General features: G+C 33.5%; 2 protein-coding genes and 1 long non-coding RNA gene across 5 annotated transcripts; 2 read left to right on the plus strand and 1 right to left on the minus strand.

The window, feature by feature from the left end:
* Window positions 1-1,631: 1,631 nt before the first annotated feature.
* LOC105132645 (protein LOW PSII ACCUMULATION 3, chloroplastic-like) lies at window positions 1,632-10,275 on the plus strand. Of its 3 annotated transcripts, none has more exons than XM_011036250.1 (12): window positions 1,632-2,042; window positions 2,727-2,757; window positions 3,132-3,224; window positions 3,305-3,367; window positions 3,895-4,006; window positions 4,568-4,653; window positions 5,741-5,799; window positions 5,888-5,990; window positions 6,080-6,140; window positions 6,923-7,005; window positions 7,130-7,210; window positions 7,443-7,682. In XM_011036250.1, the coding sequence occupies exons 1-12, from the start codon at window positions 1,738-1,740 to the stop codon at window positions 7,509-7,511; spliced, it is 1,146 nt and encodes a 381-aa protein (XP_011034552.1). In that variant the 5' UTR covers window positions 1,632-1,737; the 3' UTR covers window positions 7,512-7,682. The 3 variants fall into 3 exon arrangements, with proteins under 3 accessions (XP_011034552.1, XP_011034553.1, XP_011034554.1); XM_011036251.1 differs by lacking the exon at window positions 7,443-7,682 and adding an exon at window positions 9,891-10,275 and having other exon boundaries at window positions 1,633-2,042; XM_011036252.1 differs by lacking the exons at window positions 7,130-7,210; window positions 7,443-7,682 and having other exon boundaries at window positions 1,633-2,042; window positions 6,912-7,005.
* Window positions 5,145-8,075, minus strand: LOC105132644 (uncharacterized). The gene is made up of 2 exons (XR_843610.1): window positions 7,709-8,075; window positions 5,145-5,612 (listed from the first exon to the last, which is right to left on the minus strand). It is a non-coding gene; the product is annotated as an uncharacterized LOC105132644 (long non-coding RNA).
* LOC105132643 (protein LOW PSII ACCUMULATION 3, chloroplastic-like) lies at window positions 7,717-9,141 on the plus strand. Its single transcript, XM_011036249.1, has 4 exons — window positions 7,717-7,895; window positions 7,984-8,086; window positions 8,176-8,236; window positions 9,054-9,141. The coding sequence occupies exons 1-4, from the start codon at window positions 7,804-7,806 to the stop codon at window positions 9,077-9,079; spliced, it is 282 nt and encodes a 93-aa protein (XP_011034551.1). The 5' UTR covers window positions 7,717-7,803; the 3' UTR covers window positions 9,080-9,141.
* Window positions 10,276-10,305: the final 30 nt, after the last annotated feature.

Consider the following 10,305-nt stretch of genomic DNA (forward strand, 5'->3'; position numbering starts at 1 on the left):
GGGCTAGCCCACTCCAGATAAGCCCAGGCTTATTTCACCCGATGGGATCATCAAAGGTCCATGTCGATATAGCCTTCCATTGTGGTGTTGGACTGGTGATCGTCTGCTTGCGCTATTGCAATAAGATTTTGTTAAATGCCTTTGACTAGTCCCTCAACTATTTTAATTTTACTTATCTAGCCCCTCATTGTTTTAATTTGTCAATGTGACCCTTATACTTTATCCATTTCCATCCTCTTCAAACCATTAACTGTAACAGGATGACAAGCGCACATCAAAGTAAAAAAACGTTCTTGGAAGGAGAAGCATGTTAGATTGGATCGGGATTAATCTAGAAAAATCTAGAAAATAGTTTATGTTGTTAGGTTATTAAGTAAATTATTTTTATTAATTTACAACTTTTGATGTTTTTTTCTTCCACATTAACCTAATTAGATTTAGATTTAGTTTGGTGAGTTCAATATAACTACTAAAAAATTAGCTTTTTGATGAGTTAATAATTTGTCCGATTAAAATAAAAATCTAATGCTATACAAATCTGAAGTTTTTTAAATTGACCTTTCAAATTAGATTTAACAATTATAAAGTTTTATATAGTTTTACCTTAAATGATCGATTTGGACTTTAGAAGTTTTATTGATTTAGGTTGTTTACTCACTTTTGGGTTATAGGATGTTAAAAACGAGTTTATTTAGGTTTTTAAATATTTTATGATATAAATATAATTGAAAAATAAATTTTTAGTTAAGAATAATTTTTTTTTAATTTTTTTCAACTATCTTTATAATGGTTGAATTTTAAAAAGCAAACTATAAGTTATACATGCGACAAACAACACAAGGTTTACTTGTTTTTTGGTATTGTATTTTGAAAATATTTTTAAATTTTTTTTTATTTTTTTATTTTAAATTAATATTTTTTTATGTTTTTAAATTATTTTGATGTATTAATGTTAAAAATATTTTTTAAAAATAATAATAAAATATTATTTTAATATGTTTTGAAATCAAAAACACTTTAAAAAATAATCATTATCATATTTTTAAATATATATATTTTAAAAAAATAGTTAATTTTTAATGAAATAAACAAGGTTTAACCGTGTAAACACATGTTTTATTTCTAAAAGCCTTGGTGTGCTGGGCCTTTTAATCGTGTGTGTGTGGGGCTATAAAAATAAAAAACATGTATTTTTGTTTATTTAAAAATATTATAAATTTATTTAAATATTTTATTTTAAATTTGCTTTAAAAACCCTAATAAATTTGTCTTTAGAAAATAAGGATTATAATTTACTAAACATTCTGATATTATATTGATAATTGGATTTGTAAATGTTTTTATTTATATTATAGAATAAAAATAAATTAAAAAACATGTAATTAGGCTGAGAGTTTTAATTAAATTAAAAAAACTTATAATTAAGATGAGAGTTTTAATTTTAACCTTGAAATAATTTTAATAATAATATAAAAGTTTTTACTATAATTCGAGCATTTTTTTTATAAACATTTTTTTTTTTCTATTCGACCGCTATCACAGCATGAAGTGACCTAGTTTCACCACTATTTATGCTTAATCAGTTTCTTATTTAAAAACCCGTATATGATATATGAAAGACATAGCGTATAAAATAACTCAATATTTGTGTGGGTAAGGTCCGTCAACATATCCATATAGCAAGGAGCCGAACGTCTCTCACAAGTCACGACATCTCTTTACCAACTGAAACCGGCCATGGCCATGGCCATGCCACTAATGACCTCTTCCCTCTCTTCTCTCACTCGTTCCTCTATTTCAGTCGTCTCCTCCACTCCACTCCGCTCTCCGTCTCCAACTCTCTCTAAACTCTCTTACACCACGAAAATCCAATGCGCCAACACCAACAAACAACAAAAGTCACAAACAACTCAAAGTTATGACCCCAGGAGTGGAGTTGCAGTTTACAAGCCTAAGTCTTATGAAGTTCTTGTCACTGATGCTGCCAATTCTCTTTCCTTTTCTCTTCAAGATGGAAAAATCCGCCTGGAAATCGATTTCCCGTAAGCCCATTTCCTCTCGTATCTTGATTTTTCTGTTTACAGCTTCAATGAATTTTTTGTTTCACGGTTTTTTAGGTGCCTATTTGCTTATTTGGCTAGGAATTTTTGTTTTAGCGATATCCATCTCGTAACTTGCACTCCACATCATGAAAGTAGATTCCTTTCAATGCAGAAGGAAAAAGTTCACTTTTTTTCAGAGATATCATGTGTTCATTTCTAGTCTTACGTCTTGTTTTTGTTTTTTTAATTATAAAAGAAACATGTTCCATGTGAAATGTAGTTTAGTTGAGAAAGGAAGTGCTTAAAGTTTCAAATTTATATTCAATGAAGTGCTTTCCCAGTGTGAACAAGTAAAAAAGATTTAGGGCCAACAAAGTTAACAAAAAATTTGACCCAAGGATGATAATTTTCCTGAAAAGGAGATTTGAACAAGTTCGAGGCTAAGGATTAGTTGACTTAAGTGGAGTTTAGGAGTTTGAGAATTTGGCATTGATGTTACAAAATCAATCATGGATTGTCTTACGCCTCGCTTATTGTTTTTAATGTAAATGGGTCCTGAAGCAATGTTGTACCATCGTTGCCGGATACCTTCTGCCGTTTGTTTCTCTTAACTGTTTCATTTCTGTGGATTTCCATTCCATGACTTATTTTCTAAGTGCTTTTCACCCTTGGTTTGCATCTCAGGCCCTTGCCTAGCAACATCTCTTCTTACAAGGTATGAAATTTGGCTCTTGAGTTCCATCGTTGTGTCAATGAATGATTCCGGTGATTTCTAATGCTCGTGTTAATGTTTTTTTTTTCCAGTTGTTTGTGTATCATTTCACATGGGTGTTCATTTTTCATGCCATATTTATTCATTGATACGTATTTGGCTTTTCAAATCTTTGTATAGTCTTGGAATTCTTGTGGGCATTTGTAGTCCTAAGATATATTGTTTCCTTATCCAATATTGGTGTTATCATTTATAAGGTGTACAATACCAGAATATTTGTTATTTTTCTTTGAGGATGGTTTGATTTGCCTCCTAGGTAAGACAAGAAAATAGTAAACATGAAAATTTTATAATTTCAAATTTCTGACTATGTGAAGGGATCTTCAGATGAGTTCATTGATGCCAACATTCAACTTGCCTTGGCTGTTATAAGGAAGCTGCAAGAGAAAAGAGAAACCAGAGCTTGCATTGTAAGATGTGATTGTCATCTATTAAATTATCCACTTCCACATAAATAAAGAAGAGCTGAACATGGTGTTTTCACTCCCAGGTGTTTCCTGATAAGCCAGAAATGCTAAGGGCTTCTCGGATTTTCAAGACAGCTCTTGACTCGGTAACATTCTAATTTGAGGTTAACTTCTTATTCTGAGTAATCATAGATGGTTGGCTTGAGGTCTGTTCTTAGCAAAGGCCTTTGGCTTTTACCTTCTAATTAGAAACTCCTTCAGCCTTTTGGTTCTAAAATGAATTTGATTGTGGGATGTGGTTCAGGAGTTAAGCTAACATACAAAGCAGTAAAAAAAAAAAACAGTCAATTTATAACTTAAGCTAACATACAAAGCAGTAAAAAAAATACAATCAATTTATAACTTACAATACTTAGTTGGCATTCATAAAAAGTATCTAATGAATTATGAGTTCAATACACCTCGATTAGCAGAAAGATTGATCTTCCTTGCACTTAAAAGATGATATAGAACACAAATTGAGTTTTGAGTTCTTTCTCTAGTCAAACGTAGTTTATTTTCTTAGTTCAATCTGTAACCTGATTCAGGGAAACACTTCTGAAACTAAAGAAGCTTGACTTTCGACATTCATCAATTCTTATATGGACTTTACCTCATTGTTTATTTCTTTCAGATTGATGGTATAACCATAGGTTCCCTTGATGATATTCCGAGTGGTCCCGTCACCACATTTTTCAAGTCTGTGAGGAATACCTTGGATTTTGATTTTGAAGATGACAGTGAAGGTTAGTTCTAGAAATTTTAAACCAATGTAGAAGTCTATATTTGAACAACAACCTAACTCAATCTGCATGCAGCATATGCATGACAAGAGGTCTAGGTGTTTTCTTTAAAATGCTACTGAACATACCTTTTACCATAATAAATAGAGCATTTAAGCTTCTACAACATTAGAGGTGAATATAATTAGTGTGATCATATAACAACCGTACTGTTTTGTTGTTGAATATAATTAGTGTGATCATATAACAATTGTACTGGTTTGTTGTTTTTTTTTGGAAAAACTTGTGTGCTATTGCAATTTTTCCTTTAAATAATGATTTCTATCTCTCTCATTTATTTGCTTATCATATGATGTGGTTTGTTTTTTTAGTTTACTTATGACTGCATATTATGGTCATGAATAGAGGAACATTGGTTGCCCCTGTAGAGCAATTGTATGCATTTATATTGTTATAATTTACTGTGATATTCTCTTCTCATTTCCCTTCTCAAATATCTTAGAAAAAATGAAGAAAAAGTGGAAAATCTGAACTTAACATTCTTCTCGGTCCTTTTTTTTGCAGGTCGTTGGCAGTCCAATGAGCCACCATCACTCTATGTATTTATTAACTGCAGCACACGTGAACTTTCTGTTATAGAGAAGTATGTGGTAAGGTTTATCTTGAAAAACCTTGACCAATCATGGATCCTAGCTTTTATTTCAATTTTAGTCTCACTATAACTGCAGTACACGTGAACTTTCTGTTATAGAGAAGTATGTGGTAAGGTTTATCTTGAAAAACCTTGACCAATCATGGATCCTAGCCTTTATTTCAATTTTAGTCTCACTGTTGCCATCTGAGCTGGCATGCCTGCATACTTTTTACTACTTCTTCCCTTTCCCGTAGCTTCATAAGCATACAGCTGTGATCTCGCAAATTTGAATCCTCTTCATTGATTTGTTCTGTATTTGCAAACATTAGATAGCTGCTCATCCGACCTTTAATTTACCTGAGGTTACACAAGCTTGAGAAAAGTTTTAGATATTGATATGATGACATGATGTACATTACGTTGGAATTTGAAAATCAATTTAGTAATCTAATGAATTCAGAAGATAGGTGTTATATATGAAACTTGCAAGTGATCATGCACATTTCCCCCCTCCTGTATCCTTAGCAAGGAAATACTGGTTGCAATTTTTTTATTTTTTCAATGTTGATCATTTCACTCTTTCTCTTTCACAGGGTCTGGCACATCTTTTTGTTGGTTTTCTGATTAAGTAATCTGTATAAATTCATTGGTTTTAATATAATGTTGATCAATCCATGCAGAAAATAATGACAGCACAGATGCGGACATGTTTGTTTATTCTAGTAATACCATTCATGTTTATCTGGGTACTTCCATTCCATTCCAACATAAGCACTCTAAAATTGTAGGATCTAATTCATCAAAAAAAAAGAAAGAATCATTTCAATGCATTTGCATCTCTGGATATCAAGTATGTAGTGAACTATTTGATGTCTTTAACCACTCGCTCCAATGTTACTCTCTTAGAGTCACTAATTTTAGTTATAGTTCACATGAAAATTCTTTGGTCGTATAAAATCCTGAAGTTGTGAGCACCTCAATTGGACAATAACTCTGGCTAGTGTCATACTTGCATATCTCTTTCATCATACCTGCACTTCTCTTTGCATGCATCTGAAATTGCAGAAGTTATGCCACCTGCTGTGATTGATGGGAATGTGCAGGAAAAATTTGCAATGTCAACCCCAACACTTCTATTCAATCTTGAACTTGACACATTGCGGTATAGTTTTTGTGGATTTACTTTGTATACCTATTATCTTATCACTGAAATTACTCTTGGTTGAATAAAAGCTTCCTCCTCTTTTCAGTGCTGACCTGGGTCTTCTGGGATTTCCAACCAAAGATTTGCACTATCGATTTCTTTCTCAATTCATTCCAGTGTTTTATATTCGAATCAGAGAGTACTCAAAGGTTCTTTTCATTCATTGATGTCAACCTGTTTCCTGCCATCTGTTTTATGAAATGTGGTTTTTGATACAGTTTGTTCTTAATGATGTAAGACAATAGGAGTGGCACCTTATATCGTAAATTACAGTGGAGCATTATTTCGCCAATACCCTGGTATGGAATTAAATTTCTCTAAGTCATGGCAGAAATCTCGATCCAATTTCATTTTTCTTTTGAGATTGGAATTTTCTTTTAGGTTTTAACCCATAACCTGCAGTTACCTGTTTGGATGGTTTCATAGAGGCCTATATTTTTTAGAGGATTGACAGAATGATGAAATTGCTAAATCAAGACTCTTAGAACCAACCTCTGACTTTGATTAGGTATTTTATTGTAAAATCTCATGGCTAAAACTTGGTATAATTAATTTGGAAAAGACTGTTGTCCTGCCATCTTGGCCTAACAGCTCTGCTTTGGTGCTTCTTTTCAGGCTATTTTTTAGATTCTACTGGCACAATAAGTTGACGATACTAATCTTGAACTGATGGTTCGCGGATGATTGCTTTTAGGGGCATGCTATATTCCACATATATATTTGAACATAGTTTACCTCATCCTAATCCCTAAACAGAATCATATGCTTAGTTTTAAGTTGTTGTACCTAAGTCGATTATAAAATGAACGACGTAACTAGAAATGCTATGTATCTAAGCCATGATTTAATGTGATCATTTTTCATGTAACAAATGGTCTAGTCTTCAATTGCTTCCTCCAAACTAGCCTGACTTCTCTTATTGTCAAGACACCTTCTACCTTTATGTTTTCTAGGTAGTAACTGATGATGGTTCTTTTCTACAATTAATTATTTGATTTCGATCAATATCAATACTGTTTCTACCTGATCCTGGGTTGAATAGTTTGTTCCGTGTCTCTTATCCTACTCAGAATATGTACAGGGCCTTGGCAGGTGATGCTTAAACAAGCAGATGGTTCTTATGCTTGTGTAGCAGAGAGTGCAACGCGCTTCACACTTGGTGAGGTATGTATTTGTTTCACCTTACAAGCTGGACTTGCTTCCCTTAGCTAACAATAGCTTGTTATATTATTTTGTTTTAGTTACAAATAGTTCTATTCACTTTGGATGGCTATTTTATATGCTTCAGACAAAAGAAGAATTGTTGAGGGTCCTTGGACTGCAGGAAGAACAAGGAACCTCACTAGAATTTCTTCGCAGAGGCTACAAGGTAATTATCCATCCAAGTAGTTCCTCTCTGTTCTGCATTGCTATTCTAATAAGCCTGTAAATGGTTTTGAATTGATCCCTGGGACTGCTATCAACACGATCACAAGGGATGGAATTCCATTAGATGCATGACAAAAAAATTGAGATTGTGTTGATAATAGAAAAACATAATGATGGAAATGAACTTATGAAGTTAAATTGCCTATTTTCTCTGACTAATTTTATTTGTGTAGTTGAGTAGTTTTTCCAATTCACAATTCCCCTATTCAACTTTTATACTTGGCAAAAACAAACATGCATAAATATATGCGGACATACATACACATACTCTGGCAGCACTTTGTACGTGTCCCTGCTGAATATTTTTTCCTTCACATTTAAGGTAATTTCCAAAATTTATTACAGTACTATATCCCTCATTCCATCTGTACCCTAAAATCTGTTTCCGTAGTTGAATTTTCAGCCCCTCCCCCCCAAAAAAATATATATATAAAAACACCTCAATTGGACAATAACCCTGGCTAGTGTCATACTTGCATATCTCTTTCATCATACCTGCACTTCTCTTTGCATGCATCTGAAATTGCAGAAGTTATGCCACCTGCTGTGATTGATGGGAATGTGCAGGAAAAATTTGCAATGTCAACCCCAACACTTCTATTCAATCTTGAACTTGACACATTGCGGTATGGTTTTTGTGGATTTACTTTGTATACCTATTATCTTATCACTGAAATTACTCTTGGTTGAATGAAAGCTTCCTCCTCTTTCCAGTGCTGACTTGGGTCTTCTGGGATTTCCAACCAAAGATTTGCACTATCGATTTCTTTCTCAATTCATTCCAGTGTTTTATATTCGAATCAGAGAGTACTCAAAGGTTCTTTTCATTCATTGATGTCAACCTGTTTCCTGCCATCTGTTTTATGAAATATGGTTTTTGATACAGTTTGTTCTTAATGATGTAAGACAATAGGAGTGGCACCTTATATCGTAAATTACAGTGGAGCATTATTTCGCCAATACCCTGGTATGGAATTAAATTTCTCTAAGTCATGGCAGAAATCTTGATCCAATTTCATTTTTCTTTTGAGATTGGAATTTTCTTTTAGGTTTTAACCCATAACCCGCTGTTACCTGTTTGGATGGTTTCATAGAGGCCTATATTTTTGAGAGGATTGACAGGATGATGAAATTGCTAAATCAAGACTCTTAGAACCAACCTCTGACCTTGGTTAGGTATTTTATTGTAAAATCTTATGGCTAAAACTTGGTATAATTAATTTGGAAAAGACTGTTGTCCTGCCATCTTGGCATAACAGCTCTGCTGTGGTGCTTCTTTTCAGGCTATTTTTTAGATTCTACTGGCACAATAGGTTGACAATACTAATCTTGAACAGATGGTTCACGGATGATTGCTTTTGGGGGCATGCTATATTCCACACATATATTTGAACATAGTTTACCTCATCCTAATCCCTAAACAGAATCATATGCTTAGTTTTAAGTTGATTATAAAATGAACGACATAACTAGAAATGCTATGTATCTAAGCCATGTTGTACCTAAGTCGATTATAAAATGAACGACGTAACTAGAAATGCTATGTATCTAAGCCATGATTTAATGTGATCATTTTTCATGTAACAAATGGTCTAATCTTCAATTGCATCCTCCAAACTAACCTGACTTCTCTTATTTTCAAGACACCTTCTACCTTTATGTTTTCTAGGAAGTAACTGATGATGGTTCTTTTCTACAATTAATTATTTGATTTCCATCAATATCAATACTGTTTCTACCTGATCCTGGGTTGAATAGTTTGTTCAGTCTCTTATCCTACTCAGAATATGTACAGGGCCTTGGCAGGTGATGCTTAAACAAGCAGATGGTTCTTATGCTTGTGTAGCAGAGAGTGCAACGCGCTTCACACTTGGTGAGGTATGTATTTGTTTCACCTTACAAGCTGGACTTGCTTCCCTTAGCTAACAATAGCTTGTTATATTATTTGTTTTTGTTACAAATAGTTCTATTCACTTTGGATGGCTATTTTATATGCTTCAGACAAAAGAAGAATTGTTGAGGGTCCTTGGACTGCAGGAAGAACAAGGAACCTCACTAGAATTTCTTCGCAGAGGCTACAAGGTAATTATCCATTCAAGTAGTTCCTCTCTGTTCTGCATTGCTATTCTAATAAGCCTGTAAACGCTTTTGAATTGATCCCTGGGACTGCTATCAACACGATCACAAGGGATGGAATTCCATTAGATGCATGACAAAAAACTTGAGATTGTGTTGATAATAGAAAAACATAAAGACGGAAATGAACTTATGAAGTTAAATTGCCTATTTTCTCTGACTAATTTTATTTGTGTAGTTGAGTAGTTTTTCCAATTCACAATTCCCCTATTCAACTTTTATACTTGGCAAAAACAAACATGCATAAATATATGCGGACATACATACACATACACTGGCAGCACTTTGTACGTGTCCCTGCTGAATATTTTTTCCTTCACAATTAAGGTAATTTCCAAAATTTATTACAGTACTATATCCCTCATTCCATCTGTACCCTAAAATCTGTTTCCGTAGTTTAATTTTCAGCCCCTCCCCCCAAAAAAAATATATAAAAAAAAGGAACATGAAATTTCATGATGTCAATTGCGTGATTGGTATTGCAGTCTGCCACTTGGTGGGAAGAAGATGTTGAACTTGAAACATCTTCTGATTGGCGTAGTTGAGTTAGCAGCAGCAAGAAAAGCACCGCCAGAAACTTACTGAAAGTCGAGCAGAAAAGTTTTACCTGAAATAGTCAAGTTTCAGGAGTTGGGAGATTTATTTGTTCCTTCTTGCTTCCTCTCCTATTCTATAAATTGCATTCCTGCTTTTAATCTTTTTTTTTTTTTTGCTAAATTTTATTCATGTATCCTCTGATAAAGTGAATAGGCCACAAACGCACGGCTATTGTAAAGAAAGTACAGGAACCTCGGTTATTTTCCATTCTCTGCTGGGTTGCAGAAAGCATGGAAAGAAAAGAAATTGAATTTTGAGAGTACTGCTTTTGGCGACTTGATTGTAACTTGCAATGCTCAACCG

Source organism: Populus euphratica, unplaced genomic scaffold (assembly GCF_000495115.2).
Source record: "Populus euphratica unplaced genomic scaffold, PopEup_1.0 scaffold87.1, whole genome shotgun sequence".
NCBI lineage: Eukaryota > Viridiplantae > Streptophyta > Magnoliopsida > Malpighiales > Salicaceae > Populus > Populus euphratica.

Coding starts and splice junctions, on each gene's coding strand:
- LOC105132645 (XM_011036250.1), top strand. CDS start 1,738: ATGGCCATGGCCATGCCACTAATGACCTCTTCCCTCTCTTCTCTCACT. Junction 5,800..5,887: donor CTTGAACTTGACACATTGCG/GTATAGTTTTTG, acceptor TCCTCTTTTCAG/TGCTGACCTGGGTCTTCTGG. Junction 5,991..6,079: donor GAATCAGAGAGTACTCAAAG/GTTCTTTTCATT, acceptor TAATGATGTAAG/ACAATAGGAGTGGCACCTTA.
- LOC105132643 (XM_011036249.1), top strand. CDS start 7,804: ATGCCACCTGCTGTGATTGATGGGAATGTGCAGGAAAAATTTGCAATG. Junction 8,087..8,175: donor GAATCAGAGAGTACTCAAAG/GTTCTTTTCATT, acceptor TAATGATGTAAG/ACAATAGGAGTGGCACCTTA. Junction 8,237..9,053: donor ATTATTTCGCCAATACCCTG/GTATGGAATTAA, acceptor TATCCTACTCAG/AATATGTACAGGGCCTTGGC.